General features: G+C 41.8%; 1 protein-coding gene across 3 annotated transcripts in view; it reads left to right on the forward strand.

The window, feature by feature from the left end:
• ELAVL4 (ELAV like RNA binding protein 4) overlaps positions 1–20,331 on the forward strand; it is a 140,586-nt gene that overhangs the window by 91,138 nt on the left and 29,117 nt on the right. For all 3 annotated transcript variants that reach the window (XM_037133093.2, XM_037133090.2, XM_037133092.2), the window contains exon 2: positions 61–301. In XM_037133093.2, the coding sequence (XP_036988988.1) occupies positions 61–301 (241 nt within the window). The remainder of the gene's footprint in view (positions 1–60; positions 302–20,331) is intronic.

The raw sequence follows: 20,331 nt of genomic DNA on the forward strand, positions 1-20,331 counted from the left end.
CTCTAATTATGTCTTTGAGACTTCAAAAGGCTTATTTTTATTATTTTTATTTTTGTTTAGATAATTAGCACCATGGAGCCTCAGGTGTCAAATGGCCCGACATCCAATACGAGCAATGGACCCTCCAGCAGCAATAGAAACTGTCCTTCTCCCATGCAGACAGGGGCAGCCACAGATGACAGCAAAACCAACCTCATAGTCAACTATTTACCCCAGAACATGACCCAAGAGGAATTCAGGAGTCTCTTTGGGAGCATTGGTGAAATAGAATCCTGCAAACTCGTGAGAGACAAAATTACAGGTATGCTCTTCTTCAGTGCTCTAGGTTTGGAAATCACAGCTATGTTGTTCCCTCAAATGTGCAAACCTTAGCAGAAATGCACATGCACAGTGATGCATCTGAGTGTCTGCCCTGTGGATCCTGCATTCACGGATGGCATGGACACATGCTCATAAATTTATATGTGTGTGCACTACAGAAAACCATACTGAGGGTTTCAGGACTAGAACAAAAATGAAGAATTTGGAGCTTCCTCAGCTTTGCTTTCTGTGAAATAATCCTTTGGTTTTTATCCCTTTTATTCTTAAACAGTCACCCCTTTCCTTTGTTCTTTAGTTCTCAGTTCTGCCCTCTGCCCTCCCTCTACTCCATGCTCCTCCTGTTTATCTACATATTCCTCTCCGCTCAGACATTTGGTCTGTGTGTGTCCAAATTCTTCTGTGTGTGACAGTGTTTTAAAGGGGTGGGCTTGTGGAAAGAGGTCACCACTGCCCATGGTCCCTGGGGAGACATAGGCCCTAAAATAGCAGATTATTCTGGAGTGAAACTACTCTGAAGTAAGAGAGAGATGCTCAGTGAAGATCTGCGTTTGAGTTATTTTGTTTATTTGTTTTGAAGATACTCTTAGAAGTCAGAGACTTTTTACTTAAAAGTGAGACAATGTCCTACAACTTCAATATTTGAGAATTTTAGGTTCTGATTTTTTCCCATCCACAAGCATTCGTGGAGGACCTAATAATGCTGTAATTCTCTGGGGTAGGGAGAGTGTCCCTGCGTTCTTTTTGGAAGGGAGAACATTTTCTTAGAAATATGTTGGGTTACATCATGACAGCCGTGAAGAAGCTGCTCCCCGTGCTCCACTCCTAAATTCATGCATATCCACCTTTAGTATTTGTTATTTTTGAGAGCTGACTTCTATTTCCCTTTCTTTGGAGAATATGAGTGATAAGCAACTAGCCTATATAATAAAAAGGAAGCTCTATAATTAAACTAGGAAAATACATCATCTTGATTTTAAATCAGAGACTCCAATGTATATGCATATAGATACATACATATATTTTTCAATTATTCTAATTCACTTGTAAATCTATCCCCCATATAAATTCAGTACTTTGCAAAACCATTAAACTGAAATAACTTGAAAATGTGTCACATAACCCTCCAAATATAATTTTCTCATCGGTAAAATTGGAAAATAATAGTTATCTCAAAGGGCTTATTGTGAGGATTAAATGAGAGGCTGGTTATATACTGCTTAGCACAATGCCTATTGCATAGCAGTCTCTTAGGGAGGGGAGATGCTCTCATTATAGACACAGTCGGTATGTTTCAAGGAGAGTGGTAGAGCAGAGAAATTTTATCAAGGTCTCCGAAAAGGGCCAGGGCTTTGATGATCTTATCCCAGAGCACTGGATCATCCATTCTTTAACAGAATTGCCTGTGCTCTCAGAGAGCCAATGTTTAGATTCTGGAATAATCTTTATATAATAGGATGATAATTCAAACCAAATTAAAACCAGTTAAGCATATGATTCTTCCTCCCACTCCTGTATAGAAAATGTATTTTTGGTGTAGCCTTACCTTCTAAGTAGAAACTCTGCCAACTATATTAGTGAGTATTATTAATCACCTTTTCAAAAGAGTTCCCTTAGAACCATAGTGAGATTTTTGAGAAGTACTGATTCATGGTGTTGTTCCTTGTTTTCTAAAGACACATGTTTAAACAAGCAGATTCCTTTACTGAAAGAATGCTAATTTGGTAGTTCACCGAGTGGATTTGAATAGGAGTGACAGCTTCTAAGACAGCCTTTAATTTGGTATACAAAACCAAAATTGTCAACTTTGGTTTGTTTAGCACCCTCTCCAGCACAAGCAGAGACGTACAATAGCATCTGAGCTTAAAGAAGAATCTTATGGGTTGAAAGCAGAAATATAATTCAGGCATAAATTTATAATTGTGCATTTTTTTAATTCAGGCCAAAAAAAAGAAAGAATTTTATTTGCAGAGAACTTATGGGAATGAGGCAAGGAAATATAGAGAGACCGGAGATATTTGCCCTCATTTGGTAGCAGTGTTTAATAAAAGTAGAACTTGTGGTTGTAAAGAGCGCTTATTAAATTCTTCATTTACACTACCTAATTAATTCTAGCATTTTAAATTAACAGTGAAATTGGTCCCTGCTGTACCATTCCATAGATGCAGCATACTTCCTCCATCCACCCGTTGTTCAGGTTTAATTGGCTACACTGAAAGTCAGAGGAGGAAGAGAGATGGGACTGTGGGGAGGTGGGGCAGGAGTGGGAATCCCTGTAAGGGAAGACCCTCCGAGGCCTGCATTTGGGGGTGAGTGACAGCGCCGGCTGGGAGAGGTGAGCTGTCACACCAGGGGAATTGAAAGGCTGCTGCTGGTGGTTCAGAAGTCAGGGTAAATGACATCATAGGTATTTTTGTTGCCCTGATTTTTAGCATCCCAGTCCCCCCTTTTCCTTTAACACCTCCTACAGATCTCAATGCATCTCAATCCTGTGAAGTTTATAAGGAGTTCTAAATATCCAGTGGGAGGATTGGGGGATGGGAAGTGGCAAAGAGATAAGAATTAAAGATTAAGATTTTCCACTCTCTAAGAGAATGTAGTAGATTCCCTTAGAATGTTATATAAGATGATAGATAGACACAGACATAAAGACAGACATACTAAGGGGCGGGGAGAGGGAGAGAGAGACAGAGAATCTTTGTTGATGGCATTGCCAGCAGGCTGGATCCACTCCTGTCTGTGGGCTGTGAATGTGTTCTGCAGTTGAGAACACAGAGGGGAAATCTGGGCACGGACTGAAGTGTTGTGGTACTGAAGACGTAATTGCGATCATTCATCAAGTACTTACTCTGTGCCGGGTACTTGCTAAGCACTGGACATACCTTATTTCATTTAATGCTGAGAACAGCCTCCATTTTTTTAGATGAGGACACTGAAGCTTAGCAAGGTTAAGTAACTTAACAAGGTGTCACAGTTATTAGCAGATGGTGGAGCTGGGAGTCACCCCCAGTTTCCAAAGCATGCTCTTATCCAGAAGCACGAGCAGGGTACCCTTGCCTGTGTTAAATGACGATCCTGGCCCAACCCTCACCCATAACCCAGTGAAACATTGTGTTCCTCGGAGTAGTGTCTGCTGACCATCCTTTGGAGAGTCTTCCTAGTATGCACTATAGCTAAACAAGACTCTTGTGTATAACAATATTTATCTGCCTCTGAGGATGCAAGTCAGCCTTCAGAGTAAAGCCAAATTTACTGAAAGTGCCAGGTTTAAGATTCCCTTACAAGTGCTTGTGACATCTCTGTTACTTGCATACTCAGAGATATTAGAGTTTCTGTTTCCAGTTATGAAAGGACACATCAAGGTAATCTAGATAGCAGGGAGGGAAAGCGTGTGTTTCAAGGTGCTGTTGTTTACAGCTGTGGACGTGTGATGGCCCAGAAGCCATGCCCTTTATTTTTCTCCTTCGTCCACCTGCAGCCTCTGCTGCTGCAGAAAAAGGGAAGTGGACAGCAAGGGTCTGCCCAACCTAGAAACTCAGGCAAAGAGTACCAGACCCCCAGCAGAAACTATGCTATTCCCATGGGCTACAGAGAATTGAATTCGTTTCTTATTTTTATTTGGTTGTCTTCTGTTTTTTCAAGCTTTGTACTGCATCACCAAACCCAAGTTCCTAGTTGATCAGTGTTTTAGGGAAGGAAATTCGACTCAGGCCGCGCAAGAGTTAGGCAGCTCAGGGTACATCTTAAAGCCAGCAAAGGTGGAATGCTGAATTGCATTTTGATAATTGTCTATCTTGTTATCACCTTGCTCCAAAATGAGTAGAGAAAGGACAAAAAAGTAGCAGAAAACCAGAAATAAATTAGTGTACAATAACAAGCAGTTTTTATCTGCACATGTAGAGTGTGTGATTATTTGCATCACAGTGGTAAAAAGAGAATTCTTTTTTTACTGACTATCAGTCTTTGTGTACCCATGAAGCGTAGATCGTAAGTAGTTTTCTACCCATTTCAGGCAAGTGAAAGCTTTGAAGGGGGTGTTGAGGAAAGGGTGTTGAAACTGAACATTATTAATTATAAAAATGAATGGAGTGACTGGTTGACAAAACAGACTATCAGGGCTGTGGTTGGTTAAGAAGGGACTGGAGCTATCGTGGAAGGTTTGAAACATGAGGTTCATATTTAGGTAGAGGGAAGAAAAGCAAAGGCATACAGCTAAAGTTCCAGTCTAAGTACAGAAGCTTTCTGTTCTCCTGTGATCTGGACGAAGGAAGTAGAGTCAGTATGTCCCCCTTTGGAAACAGCAGACTAATGTGAAGCAGCCTTGGCACATAAAGTTGCTTAATTTTTTGGCATGCCAAAAAATGAGGTTGATTAGAAGTTGCAGCCCAACCAACAAAGGTAACATTTCCCAAACCCCACCTCTAATCCGTCTCTTCATTTGTTCCTTTATAACACGTCTTTAACATAATTAACGCCATCATTCAGTGGAAAAGCAGAACAAGGCAAAAAAGACCTTCACTACTGTGGACAACAGGGTGAATACTTTGTCACTGCCTTTGTACCTGGAATCACATCTCTGATTAAAGAACTAGTTCGGTTTTGATTTGGTGACATCGGGTGACTTCCGTTCCTTCGGGGCTTTGTGAACTGTGTCCCTCTCCACAGATGAGATGTGGGGTGTGGATGAGCACAGTGGGGGCAGGGGCAGCAGTGCGTTCCAGCACTGTGGCCAAGAGGCATCACATGGAACACAGTCTCTGTGGTCGGAGAGGGAGAGGTGAGAGAGGGCTGTGGGTTATGTTATGTTGACCTCCTACACTTTTAAGGAACTGAACCTATAGGGACACTATGGGAATTTGATTTTTGCATCTGAGATAGCTTTATAAATGATAAAAGGCTTTGAAAAATCCTAAAACACCTAAGTGCTTTGAATTTACTCCTGAAGTGTACATTCAGCCCTAAGGTGAGTTTATTGGCATAATTTCTTACAGCACACAGCAAAGACGAATAAAATGATAGCAGCAGCTTTTGTATGTTTCTGTATACCCTATGTGTGTTCTGGGCACTGTATTAAATGCTTTAAAAAGAGTAGCTCATTTAAATAAGTAAATTGGGGCAAACAGCATATCCTATAAGGAATTGATATCTAAAATATATAAAGAACTCATAAAACTCAATATTTTAAAATGATTTTAAAAAATGGACCTAGGACCCTAAATAGACATTTTTCCAAAGACATACAGATGGCAAATAGACACATAAAAAGATGTTCATCATCACTAATCACCAGGGAAACACAAGTCAAAACCACAATGAGATACCACCTCACACCTGTCAGAATGGCTACTGTCAAAAAGACAACAGAAATGAGTGGTGGTGATGACGTGGAGAAAAGGGAATCCCTGTGCACTGTGGGTGGGAATGCAGACTGGCGCAGACACAGTGGAAAGCAGTATAGAGGGTCCCTAATATATTAAAAATGGCATTGCATTATGGCCTTTCCCTTCTGGGTATATATCCAAAGAAAATAAAAACACTAATTCAAAAAGATATGTGTACCCCTATGTTCACTGCAGCATTATTCACAATAGCCAAAAAATGGAAAGAATCTGAGTGTCCACTGAAAGATAAAAAATACATACACATATATACATATATATGTATTGTGTGTGTATATATGTATATATGATAAAAGATATCATATGTAGGTATACACACACAGTATTCAGCCATAAGAAGAATGAAGTATTACCATTTGTGACAACATGGATGGACCTAGAGGGTATAATGCTAAGTGAAATAAGTCAGACAGAGAAATGCAAATACTGCAAGATTTCAGTTACATGTGGAATCTAAAAAACAGAACAAATAAATAAAACAGAAAAAGACTCATAGATACAGAGAACAAACTTGTGGTTGCCAGAGGGGAAGAATGTGTGGGGGTGGGGGATGGGTGAAAGGGATTTAGAAGTACAAACTTCCAGTTATAAAATAAATAAGTCACGAGGGTGTAACGTACAGCATAGGGAATATCATCAATAATATTATAATAACTTTGTATGACGAAGGTGGTAACTTCATCATACATTCCACATGTTACTCTGGTGGTAACATTCCACACATTATTGTGGTGATCATTTCATAATGTATAAAATACTGAATTTCTATGTACCTGAAATGAATATAATATATGTCAACTGTAATTCAAAGATTACTTAAAAAAATAAATAAATAGTAATTTGGGATTTCTTCAAATTCACCATAATAGCCACTGTTTATTGAGCACTCACTACGTGCAAAGCATTAAGCTGACATCAGTAGATGGAGTTTCATGTAACCCTCAAGATAGTTATTTTACAGATGAAGAAACTTTAACTTAGGAACAATTGAGTAATTTGCACAAGATGACTTAGCTTCCAGATAGGGAAGCTGTCACTTGAACCCAGGGCTTTCTGACTAATGGTGAGTTGTCCACTTTATAGCTTAACATTAGTAGTTTTTCTGAAAATACTAAACTTACATCTCCCCTTTTTAAACTAACTCAGCCTATATTACTTAGGGAACAAAAACTTTTCTTCCAAGGAAAACATAATTAGGGTTCAAAATCTTTTGTTTTGGAAAAGAGCATACTGTGCATTTAAAAACTAATAAATACCAGTGGGTTTTTCTTAATTTATTTAAAGAGGTCACTGCTTACCTGAACAAGGAAGAATAGATTTGGGAGAGTGGTTCTTAACTTCAGATTTTCTCTCTTCACAAAATACCCTTACTATACTCACCATCTTTTATTTGCAAGCACCAAACTGAAATGGATGCTGCCTTCAATTTACACATGGTTAAAACCCAGCCTCAGTTCTCCATAGCCAAGAAAATCCCAAGATATTGATGAGCTAGATAAATTTTCCTACATCAAACAGATATTTGTTAGTCATAGGAAGGATGAAGGATATAGTAGCATTTATCAGTACAATTTTGCTGTTGATTTTACAAATATGCTTGGTACAGCACAATGCGTCTCCTGAATTCAGAGGAAAACAGTATAGATTTGCACCTGTCATTTTATTTATCACCTCTCTGCAGTCATCTTATGTGTACTTCACGAAGAAGAGGAGAATAAGTTTGATTTGTTGACTTGGAGAGATGTATTATTGGGGGTGAATGGAAAATTTTTAGGTATGGAAAGGATTTGTTAGCCTAATGGGGTTACCAAATGGGTCAGCAGAAGTCTGCCTTATTAAGAATTTGGAGAATGTCATAACGTTAAGTGCGAACAGTAAACCATGATCAGTGTGCCTCTCACATACCCATCAAGGGCAATCATAGACCTCCCATCCTTTCTAATTAGGACAGGTTGGCAAATGAGTGAGGCTGTGCGGTTTAGTTTGTGCAAATACATTCTGCTTCTATTGACACAATTTTCCCCCCAGGATGGCAGTAGTCAGGATTACAGACCAGATTTGGTTGGTTTGGGGGTGTTTTTGCCCCCTGGCTATATTCCCCTTCATCCTCCCTTCCAAATCAGACAATTCTACCCTGCTCCCCAACTCAGATAACCTGAGGAAAGTATTCTCACATCCCAGGAGAGATGTCTCAAAGGATTTTTACCTAGGATGTGAATCAGGCCTGGATATTTTAAGGATTTTCTATTTCTGTACTTTAGCTGACTGTTTGGTTCGTAAGACCAATTCCCTGTTCACTGAGCCTCCCTTCCTTCCCCCAGCACGTACACACACCCCCACACAGTCACTTGCTCACTCCCTCCCTCTCTGTACAATGACCTGGTTGATTGAGACTAGGAACTAAGCAGGGAGGTAATGTCAAACTGAAATTCCCACACATTATCTAAAAATGTAATTCATCAGTTTCAGGGGAGGAGGAAAGTGCTTTCTGAAATGCGTTAATGGGAAATTCATTTTTTCTTGCCTTCTGTGAGACGCGGTAGTGGTGATTTCTGTTTTCAATCTACGTCCCACCCTCCATTCTACGTCTATCTTACCGCTCTTAGCTGGTGAACGCTGTGTGTCTTTATTCCTTATAAGAGCTAAAGATCTTTGAGTTGCCTTTTCATTTTTTTCTACAGTCCCCAAATTGAGTTTTGATGGAAGGAGATGTTTCTACTTTGGAGATAAGATAAAACTGAGATAGAGACCATATATTTGTAGAAGGCTTTTACATTTATAGAACATTTTCAATCAGCCAACAGTGTTTATTTTGTGCCTGCCCTTCTCAGACCAAATAAAAGTTATTCCCTTTCCTTCTCTTCTCTGAAATTCTGTACCAGGTCTGTGAGGAAGCCAAAGAGGGTAAGACATAATTTGTGCCCACGTGTTGCTCCTAGAAAAGTCAATGAGTCAGGGAAGCCAGGAGAAATTCTGGGGCTCAACAGCAGTCTACAGGGCTGGAAGGGGCAGGGGGCCCGCTTGGAATGCGTATCATTTACACGCCCACCTTTGCTGTTTCCTGGGTGGCTTTGTTTTTTGTTTTCTTTTGCTTTGCTTTGCTTTTCACCATGACCCAAACTTTCTCTTCTTGACCCTGGCTGTTAATTTCATTGGAAAGACAGCACAAAAGCACTGTAACAATACAGTGAAATTGAAGGTTTGATGGAATGCCTATTATGTGTCAGCTATAGTGCTAGGCATAGTACATATGTTATTAATTGAAGCTTTATATTAGTTATGCATCATCAGTGGCATTATCCCCATTTTCCAGGTAAGGAGGCCACAACTGAAATCAGTTAGAATTGGTCTGACTGCGAAGGCTGCAGTCTTTCTGTTACCTCACCACTCCACCTCTGCTGAATGAAGGAGATGGCAGCCATAGGCACTCAAAGGAGGAAAAGATGGCAGTGGGCTGAGGTCCTCAGAACAAGCATCAAAGAAGAGTGAGCCTTGAATTTGGTAGAAAGTAGATTGTAGGAGACAGGTCCATGTAGAAGAAGTAGCTAAGCCAAGCTTCAGAGACATCTTCAAGGGACAGTGACTAGAACCATCAGGACTACTCTGTGGATAGTGTTGGTGCCCTCTTTGTGTTGAAATAACTGAAACTCAGAGAGGGCAAGTATTTATCTAAGGTCACAGCTAATAAGCCGTGGGGCTGAGATTTGAATGCAAGTTGTTTGGACTCCAGATAACCTGACCTAACACAGAATAAGTACCTTTGCTAATAAATAACCTGACCTAACACAGGAGGAAGGGGACGATTTTCAGGCTTCCCATGGCATCTGTGATTTGAGGATCATTGTTTATCTCACTGAGGTCAGGTACGTGTTCTCTCAGTGAGAATAGGTCTCTACCTACTTCAGTTTCTTGCTGACTTATAAGTTTGGTTTTCTCCTCAGTCCTTAATATGTAGTTGAATGTCTGGTGAGATACAAGGTCCCATCAACATTAAGTGGATACAGCTAGTTAGGGTAACTACTCTAATTCTTATGGCCACTAATGAAGTTTCTCATCACAAACATCTTGAGTCAAATTAAGTCATTTTACTGGTGGAATGAGCATAAAATGTATACTTAATAATCCCCAATATGTTCCCTTCATGTTTGTTTTCAAAAGCTTTTGTCTGTAGTACTTCCTCTGATCCTGTTGAGACAGCCAGTGTGAGCCACGTCTGTACTCATCTTAAAGATGTTGCCAATGCAGCCCAGAGAGGACTTGAGTCGAGAGGACTTGGCTTCTTATTTTCCTCGCTCCTTCTTCCTCTTCTTTTTCTTTTCTTTGCTTTTTTTCTGTCCTCTCTTTCTGCCTTCTTATTTGTTTAATGCCATTTGATCCAAAAATTATTTGAATTGGCTTACAAAATAATATGGAAAAGAGTTAAAATTACCCACAGATTTCATTTTTTTTACAAAGCAAGATAGAGCTAGGAAACAAGTATAGAATGATAAAAGGAGATTAACAGAAAATGTCTAAATTCAATGTGGCTAGGTCTGTGACTTTTCTGAGAAGTAACAGATGACCTAGCCTGGTTGAGGAAAGAGATATGGTGATAACCTTGGTCCCAGTTTCAAGTGGTAACCAGGACCCCGGCCCCACCCCCACTTCCCCCACACTCATGGACTGTGGAGACTGTTGCCAGCTACAGCACGGGATGGGATGTGAAGCCCAAAATCACCTCCGTAGTATTCTCCTTCTTTCATTTTTCGTGTTTGAACCCATGCTGGACTGATCGACTTGTTTGCCAGGGCCAGGGCAGCAGTGACCCAGAGAAACTGGCTGAGTGGAGCCCCTGTTTCATTAACATGTGGTGTAAACAGTGAGCCAAAACAGGTGTTTGGAAGGGGCTTCCTTGCTTGCTGCCCTGAACTGAGGTGTTCCTGGCTCTGAGTCTCTTCAGTCTTCCCCTGCCCTGCAACTCCGAGGCTGGGCACATAGGAACATCAGTCCCTTGCCTCCATTTTCCTGGTGAGGGTTCCCGCAGTGAGTTCTGGCAGGTCCCCCACTGCCCAGGACCCTGAGCTGGATAACAAACAGGAAAATTTAATGTCTCCTCACTTCCTGGTCCTGACTCTGCCAACTGGAACTAGTGCTTGGCCACCTTCTCTCTTCCCAGGATACCCACCCCAGTCCGTGGAGCCTTCCTGGAGAGACAGATCACCTTTAAATACAAAAGAAGTAGAGCATTACCTCGGAGCCCTCGAATCCCTGACACACCGCCCCCCAAATGCTTTCTTGTCAGAAATACTAGACACAGTGCAGTGAACCAACCAGAAGTGAGACCGACTTTAGTGAAATCCTGCACCATCCCCCAGCCCCATTCAGATGCACACTTAATAGGTGTGTGTATAGCCTTGCACAAGTCGTCTTATCCCCTTGGGCCTTCATTCTCTCAATATACAGTAAGAATATAAACCTTGACCCTATGTTCTTTGGACAGTACTTGTGAATGCAAGCCAGGTGACACAGGTGAAAGCACTTTTAAATTAAAGCAACTTATAAGAGGGAGGAGGGTCCCCTTCTATCTCATAACTCCTTCCGCCTTCTCACCAAGGGCCCTCTACCCCTGGGCAACAAATGGATAAAGAGAGGAAAGGGAAAGTGAATGTCTGTTCCTGGTTCAGTCCTCAGTTATGTGATTCCGGGTACAAAGTAGGAGACAGCACAGGAGAAAGCAGGGGAGTGGAATGGGAACTCACGTGTATTAAGCATTGCCATTTGTTCGTATTATCTCATTTAATCCTGACCACAACTTCTAGAGGTGATAGTGGTCCCATACTTCAGATAAGGAAATCAAGGTTCCTGGAGTTCACAGTGACTGACCTGAGGTCTCACAGCTAGCAAGTGGCCAAGCTGTCTGTGTACCTCTGCCTGCCTGACCATATGCTGCTGCCATTTGGGGCAAGAGACCTTCCTAGAGGGTTCCCCACATTCCTGCTCTTTCATCCTGAGTCATGCATGTGCCTGTGTAGGATGTATTGCAGCAAGCCTCAGAAATAGCTACAGGAGTCATGAACAGCAGTGTTAGTGGTTCTGGAAGATTGTAAATGAAATCCCTTGGTTCAGTATTTGAAAATATCACGATGATTTCTGAGATTGTTTTTAAAATCAGGTCACTTTCACGAGTGGCAAAATGATAAAATGGGAAGATCCATGAATTTCTCATTCTAGCAGTACCAGTGGGGCTTTAAGTGGATTAAAGAGTTCTGGGACCCAGACTGGTGCGCATAAAATGGGGACAATAACACAGGCTCCTTCGCCTTACTCTGTGCTATAGCGGCAGATGAGTGGCTAACGTGGTGGCAGTTGTCCAGTGCTACACCAGTTCAGGATATCGCGGTAGTCATCCAGAAGACAGAACACTGTAAGCAGGGGTTAATAAGGGTAAATCAAATAGTGACTCCCCGTGATAAGCTAGCCTTGCTTTCTAGTCTGCCTTCCAGATGTTTTGTTCAGTCATCTACATGCATCTCAACAAAAGCTTATTAACTCCCTCAGACATCAGGGTCTAACTGTTATTAATGCTCAAGCTTATCAAATTACAATGCCACAGATCCTACTTGTGCCGTTAATATTAGATTTTGGATTCCGGTCGGTAATGAATGATTTTTCCTCCATGCATTGGAAAAATTAGTTAGCAGAGTTCATAAGAAAGTTTAATTAGCAGGCTGTTTGTGAAAATAGCGGTTGTGAGTCATCGTTCAGAATGAACTACATTTCTCAGGGTTGTATTTGTTCCTCTGCTCCTTCAGCAGCCAGATAGGATCCTTGTGTTTGGGAAACTGATGTCTGCATGCTGCCCACTTGAAGTGAATCGTGTAATAAACTAATGATAAAAACAGCACATTTTAAAAGCCAAAGAGGAAGAGGAGGTATGGGGCGTTTGTGTATTTACGTATGCGTGTCTGTGTCATCTAGGAGAATGTAATGAACCTGTTATAACCCAGGACTGAGGTATGCAGGGTAGCCTCGTGACTGGAGCTAGACTGCCTGTATTTGTGTCCCAGTTTCACTACCTACTGGCTGTATGACAAGCAAATGCTTACCCTCTGTCCCTCGGTTTTCTCCTTTGTAAAATAGTATATTGATAGGATTATTGTTAGTATCGATATATGTAAAAACAGCTCTGACCGGTGTGGCTCAGTGGGTTGGACATCATCCCACAAACAGAAGAGGCACAAGTTCAATTCCTGGTCAGGGCACATGCCTGGGTTGTGGGCCGGGTCCCTGGTTAGAGGCATGCAGGAGGCAGCCGAATGATGTTTCTCTCCCTCTCTTTCTCCCGCCCTTCCTCTTTCTCTAAAAATAAATAAATACAATCTTTTATTATATATGGTAAACACTCAGCAGCACCAGACATATAGTGATATAATTTTTACAGCAGTTCTGTGAGGTGTAGGTATTATTAGCCTTATTTTACAGGCGAGGAAATAGGCTCAGAAAGGTTAAGTAATGTTTCCAAGGTCACACAGCTTCAAAGTGGCAGAGCGACGTTGAATCATGTTTGTTTGACTCCAGAGTCTCTATTTTAATCTGCAACGCTCTGCTTCCTCCCATTGTCATATACCTAGTTAGCTACTGATAGCTAATGTGCGTGTGTGTGCCTGTATGTATGCACCTGTCTGTGTGTACTCTCGCTTGAGTGTCCATCCAGCCAAACAGTTATGTTTTGTTTAATCCTTGGGTCTTTAATTCTTCTAGTGAAAATCCTTGAGCTCACTGCATGCTGATTACTGACACAAATGAGCTAGAGCCAAACTCATACAACTTATACTGACCTGAAAATATGTCCTCAGATGTCTGTCACCCTCCCCACTCTATGTCCTTGTCCTGTGACTTCATTATCCCAGGAGCAAGTCTGTGTGACATCTTCTAAGAAACAGAATCATGGAGTATCACAGTGAAAGGAGGCGTTAGAAATATTCTCTGGCTTCGTCTCCTTGTTTTCTACTGGCTCCTCTGGTATCTCAGGAACCTTGGCTCAAGAGTCAGAGCCCAAACTCCTCCCCGACCTGAGGCTAATTAATCTTGAGACAGTATTCAGTTCTGTGTCAAAGAGTGATGTTCGTTTGGGAATCCCATCTGAAAGTCTTTCCCAAAGACGTGTAACAGGTAATACGTTTTTAAAAAGGGATTCTATGACCAAGTGATTTTGGGCAACCGAAGCGAACCAACTTGAAAAGGGGTTTCACTTTACCACTGCCTCTTTGAGTCTGTGTTAATGTATACTATAAATCGTGAAAGGAATGGTGTGATGCATAGCATTCATTACCCAAGGAAGCTTTTTCCCCTCAGCATTTTGTGGACCACACATCCGTGTTAGGGGGTGTGTGTGCGTAGAAGGGAAGGAGGCAGTCTGGGGCAGTTTCTCCCGATGGCCTCGTCTCCTTTGTTAAGAAGGAGGTGGCATCCTCTACTGCACGTGGGTGGGCGAGTGGGGCTTTGGAAAGTCCTACTGGCTCTCCAGGGGAACGGAGGGGACTGCCATGTGCCGCCAGCTCTGTGCCACCAGCACAGCCCCATCACACGCTAGACGTGTTGGCTGAACGTTACTGAGCACTGAGCATTTCCTGGGCATGATTTCAATTATGGGTTCATTTGGTTTCCTGATTGTCGGGGTGGCATTTCATTTTCTGTTGCCCAAAAGAGCTGAGCCATTAGAAAGTGTTTACATTTTGTGATTCTCACACACATTCCCAGGCACTCCTTCATTGTCACCTCTCCCACGCACTTGACTCAGTGTAGTGAGGCTGGTCACACTTGCTTGATGTAGCCATTCCTGAAGAAGCCCTTCGCTTTAAAAAAATCAGAAATGGCTTCACTCCTCCATTCCTACTCCTCAGACTCATTTCTGCATGAGTTCCTTTGTGCTGGGGTTTATTTCTTTATTGTGTCTGTTTCTTACCTGCCAGCTGAGGGGTGATACAAAGGGGAGACACACTTTCATTTCTTGTTGCTTTCCGTTTTCCTGGATCTGGGGAATTTCTGTCTTTTTTAACATTTGTTGGAACTGAACTGAGCTGTCAGGCCATGGCTGTGAGCGTCACATCTGGTACTTTACTGTCAATGAACCTCTTGACGACAAGGACGGAGTGCTCCTCTCTGCGTTTCACACAGCTGTTAGTGGGACGTCCAAGGCCAGAGAACCTCAGAAACGACACACTGACAGAGATCTTCAGACGAGGTCCTTTTCCAGCTCATATTTGACATCCTGACTTACCTCTGCACAAACAAGGTGTTTATCTCATCTTCTTCATTGAGAGCCACGGATTTCCTTTTACTTCAAGTAAAGGCAGTTTGAACACATCTATATTCCATTAACATTTGTGAAGCATTTACCTTGTGCCAAACCCTCCGACATGACTTACCTCCTCTAACCTCCATCCCAACATGATGGCAGGCACCTCCATGCGTCCTGTGTGAGAACAGCATCTGATGGGAGGGAGGTTCGGAAGCCATTGTTTTGGTGCGGATAGAATAGCTTCTTTCACCCACAGACAGTCTAGTTTCCCAAAGGCTAATTACACTGTATGCAATTAGTCTGAACCTGGTAGCTTTTTCTGCCCCTTCTTCCTTTGTTGCTAACCCCTCATCTAGCATCAGCCACATTTCTGGGGTCACCTGTTGGTTGACACCCATCCTGGATGCAAAGTCTTGGCTGTTTTGTATCCAGACCTTTGTTTTGTTGAGAGTAAGCCAACCAAGAATTAAGAGTCTGGGTCCATTTCTCTGGCTAGCTGGGGGTTTGCCACATTCCTCCTCGTTTTGTTTCAACCCTTGTCAAAAATATTTTTCAATGCGTGATTATTCTTTCCTGCCACAAACTATTCTGAGCATAATGTAATTTCACGTTGTTTAGATTAAGAACGTTTCCGCGCCCAAGGTCGTCAGCCTGAGCGCTTCTTTTTCCGTGAGAGATGCCGACGGTAAGGTAGTGGTCAGGAGGCTCCTGTTGTCCCCGGTGCATTGTCTAGAGTCTATTTTACTTTGATTTTCTAAGTAATACTTGGCACTAACTTTTAATCTTATGAATTGCCTTTCTTTCTTGAACAGACAGAAGTAAACAGGGTTCACATTAGTTCTTTTTCATTCATTGAGGTTTGTTATTGAAATGTATTAAGGACTGTTGTTTGCAACAACTTATTTTATAAGACAAACTAAAAAAAGATTTTTTCCTTTTTAAAATATGTTTATTGATTATGCTATTACAGTTTTCCCAGTGTTCCCCCTCTAACCCCCCTTCACCCTGCCCCCCCAACCCTCCAGTGTCTCCCTGCCATGTAGTTCACGTCCATGGGTTGTACATATTAAGTTCTTTGAGTCCTCTGTTTCCCAAAAGAACATAGCAAAGCCTCAGGAAGAGAGCTAAGTGGGGAGGAGATCGCCAGCCTATCTGATGGAGAATTTAAAGCCCTGGTAATCAAAATGCTCGCCAGTCTGATTGAGCTTGGTCAAAAAATGAAAAAAACAAATGAAGGATAACCAAAGTGAAATAAAGCAGAATGTTCAAGGAACCAACAGTGATAAAAAAAAAAAGTTCTTAAAAACTCCTTTGAGAGTTGTTTGGTTTGTTTTCCTTGTGAAACAGTGTAACTTTGTAGCTGGTCCTTTTTGCTTTGAGGACTGCTGGAAATCACTGTATGTACTTTGTGAATTTCCATGTGCCTTACCCAAGTAACAGAGGTGTGTTGTTTTACATCTGCTTGAACAATTTGGTTGGTATCTTCTCTGAAATCAGAAAACACTATTAAAGCCTGTGTGGGGTTTGGAGCCACAGATGGTCTTGGGATCTGAGACCTCTGGATGCCAGGCTCCTTGATTGAAAATGGCAGTGACAATGCTCACCTTGTAGGATTGTTTTAAGGAGTAGATAAGATGATAGAATAAAGCACTCAGGTATAACAAAAAAAAGATAAATATGTACAAAATAACTAGATGTGAGGAATCCTTTCACAATGTATATGTATATCAAGTCATCAAGATGTATGCTTTAAATATCCCAGTCTCATTTGTCAATAAAGCCAGGGAGGAGAAAAAAGCACTCAGTACAGTGACTGGCACATAGTAATCACTAAAAAATAACTGTTTTTGATACTGTTCATTTGATTACTAAATTCATTTATTCATCCATTAAATACAAATTTATTGAAAGCCTATTATGAGCCAGACATTGGTCATATCAAAATTAATCAGACCCCTGTCCCTGCCCTAGGGAACTTAGGGTCCACTGAGAAATACATTTAGTTTGACGCACTTATAGCAAATGCCCACTGTGGGCAAGTGTTTGCTTGCTGCCATCCTGATGCCACATGAAGAATTCTCAACCTCTGGGAAATTGCATCTACTTAGAAAGCCAGAATATAGCCTCTGGAAATAACCAAGTACTGCCTTAATGTAATTTTAAATACTCTGGGAATTCAGAATAAGGAAGGCTGAGTCCTGTCTTTTTTAATAGTGTTTGTTGTTGGCAGAGAGAACTTGGAAATAGTGCTAGAAAGCGCAGCCTCCCTCAAAGTCTCAAGCACATTGTGCTGTGTCAGGGCAGGGGTTTAGCACACAGATGAGCACATTCAAGGTGGAAAAAGTCCGGCCATCGTTAATACAATGAGAATCGTTTGCACAACCTGGCAGCCGAGGAGAGTGGACTGGAATGTGCATGCGTGGACATGACAGATTCACTGTACCAGTCAGTGGGGGTGGTCGATGACATCCAGTGAGCATGTGCACTTGTGGCTGCCTCGTTCAAAATGAATGAGCTTGAATATTCCTCCATGGAAACTATTTGGGTGATTCAGAAGGCTTTTGGGGAAGATGCAGTGAGAGCAGAGAAAATAAAAGTGTGGCACAAATGCATCAACGATGGTTGAGAATCTTAAAAGTGATCCACATTCTGGAAAGCCTGTAACAAGCAGGACACCTGAGAATGTTGAATGTGTTTGGGCTGCAGTCAACAAAGATCAGTGACTGACAGTTTGAGAACTAGAGGCTGAGCTGGGCATTCCAAAATCTACCACATCTGAGATTTCGATGCAGGATCTTGGCATGAAACATGTCATGGCAAAATTCATTCCACAGCTTCTGCTACCAGAGCAGAAGGAACATCGTGCTGCAGTTGCTGATGACTTGATTCAAATTGCTACTAGTGAACCAGATTTCTGCAAGAAGGTTATAACTTTGGGGACTGAGGCATCATTGTCCTACAATCTTTCTTGTATCTTGTATCTTCTTCAGTAAATGTCTCTATTTTTCATAATGTGTGGCTGGATAATTTCTGGACACATCTCGTATTCAGAAAATGGGCACAGCTGAAAGGCTGGCATGGGAAGGCAGGGGTACGGCCCTGGCTATTATTCTCTAGCCAGATAACCCAGGTTTGTTACTCCTTTTTGGACCTCAGTTTCCCATTCTGTAAAACAAGGATAGAAATGCCTGCTTCAGAGGTTGTAAAGATTTAACTAATGGCCCTGGCCAGTGTGGCTCAGTCGGTTGGGCATTATCCCACAAAACAAAAGGGTGCCGGTTTGATCCCCAGTCAGGGCATATGCCTGGGTTGAGGGTCCAGTCCCTAGTCAGGGAGTGTATGAGAGGTAACTGATCCATGTTTCTCTCTCACATCAGTGTTTCTCTCCCTTTCTCTCTCTCTCCCACCTTTCCCCACTCTCTAAAAATACATAATAATAATAATAATTTAGTACCTTAGAATCTTATCATGACAGGTAATCTTATGAGTCAGTCTTGCCAACTGATGTAGTATCTCCTGATAAAATGTAAGTGTGGCTTCACATTTGCCATAGTTCTAGTTATGGGACCCTCCCCACCATACAAGGCATCCCACACCCTTATAAAATTATTATTAAAAAGTTTTTTCTTTTATCAAAGCAAAAATCTACTCCCTCTTCTATTGCCTGATCCTCATTTTCTCACTGGGGACCTCACAGAGTAAATCTACCCCTGCCTTTCTATGACAGCCCTTTAAGTATTGGAAGAGGCTTTGAGCACCTCTAGAGTCTTCTCTCCTTCACACTAAGGCCCACGGTCTCTCAGGTGTGTCTCATGGGAACCAGTTCCACACCTCTACCAGCATCTGCACACAGGTACTGCCCTGGTAGAAGATTAGCCACTCTTCCTGGTCCCTTTCTGTTTGGTATACGGGAGGCTGGGGGTGATTAAGATCATGTAAATATGCATATAAATACATAATATTCATTCATTCAACCAACAATTTCTGGATATCCAAAAATGTCCTGGTCACTTTGGTAGGTCTTTGGGGTACAGAGATGAATAAAATATTGTTCTGGCCTCCAGCTGCCCTCTCTCCAGTGGGGAATAGAAACACATTAACAGATCATTTTGACAAGCTGTGTCAGTGAGAATGTTCACCTGGTCTGTAAGGCGTAGGGGAGGGGGCTGGAGTGGTTTTCACACGTGCCTCACTCAGCGGCACTGTAGAATCAGCCTGAAGGAAACAGGGTTGCCACTTTCCTCTTTTCAGTCATTTGACAAGTGCAGTGGTAAGTTGCTCTCACATTCACGTGTGCCATTGCTCCAACAACCAGGCATGCTTCTGCCTCAGGGTCTTTGCATTTGAGAGTCCCACTGCCCAGAATCCCCTTCCCTCTGATGGGGAGATGGGCTGTCTCATGCCTTAGCGGTGAGACTTTATTAAAGTCTATACTTTATTAAAAAATTGCAACCCCACACCCCAAACTGCCTTTCCCTTTTCTTTGCTTTATGTTCTCCCTAAATTCACCATCATCTAACAAACTTTATATTTCTTTTGTATGTTTCTTATCCTGCTCCCTTACCCCAAATCTGATGGCAAAAAAACCCAAGTATTTTTTGTTCTCTGCTATATTCCGGTGAACAAAACTATGCCTGACACATAATAAATGCTCAATAAATATCTATGGGATAAATTAATATATTGCTTGAATTCAGCACTCAGGTTGCAGTCTCATCCCTTGATAAAGGAACCCTATCAAAAGTCTACTCTTTCTTAAAAGCCCAACTCAAATGCACCTCCAGGAAGTCTTCCCTACTCTGCTCCATTAAAATCAGTTTCCACCTCCTCTCTGTTCCTATAGATAGATAGCTTTAAAAGAAAAAATCCCTAGTATATTTATTATTTTCGTTGAACTATGATTAATTCTTATATCTGTCTTTCCCTTCTACATAAGAAGTCTCCTGAAGGCAGGAATAAATTCTTGGTCATTTGGGGGCCCATTCATTGTATCTAGCATGTAGTAGGTGCCAGTTATATGTGGAATTTGTGTGCCTATTGCATTATGTGCTCCAATGTAAAAGAAAAGCATCAGATCCATTGTGCACCTTCAAGGAGGTTGGGCCTCATTGAGGAGATAGCATCCTTGTAGGCAGTAGTGTAAGGCAGTGCCTGGTGGGGCTGGAGGAAGGGAAAAAGGGCCATCTACTGAGCATCTGTTATGTACCAGGCACTTTATATGCATGATCACTTCTAATAACTCTATGAAAATAAAAGTAATATTAAGTCCATTTTACAGATGAGATTACTGCAACAGAAAGAGGCAAAGTAAAAATGCAAAATTTGAAGATGAAA

This window comes from Artibeus jamaicensis, unplaced genomic scaffold, assembly GCF_021234435.1.
Source record: "Artibeus jamaicensis isolate MK-2021 breed Jamaican fruit bat unplaced genomic scaffold, CSHL_Jam_final scaffold_1019, whole genome shotgun sequence".
Lineage (NCBI taxonomy): Eukaryota > Metazoa > Chordata > Mammalia > Chiroptera > Phyllostomidae > Artibeus > Artibeus jamaicensis.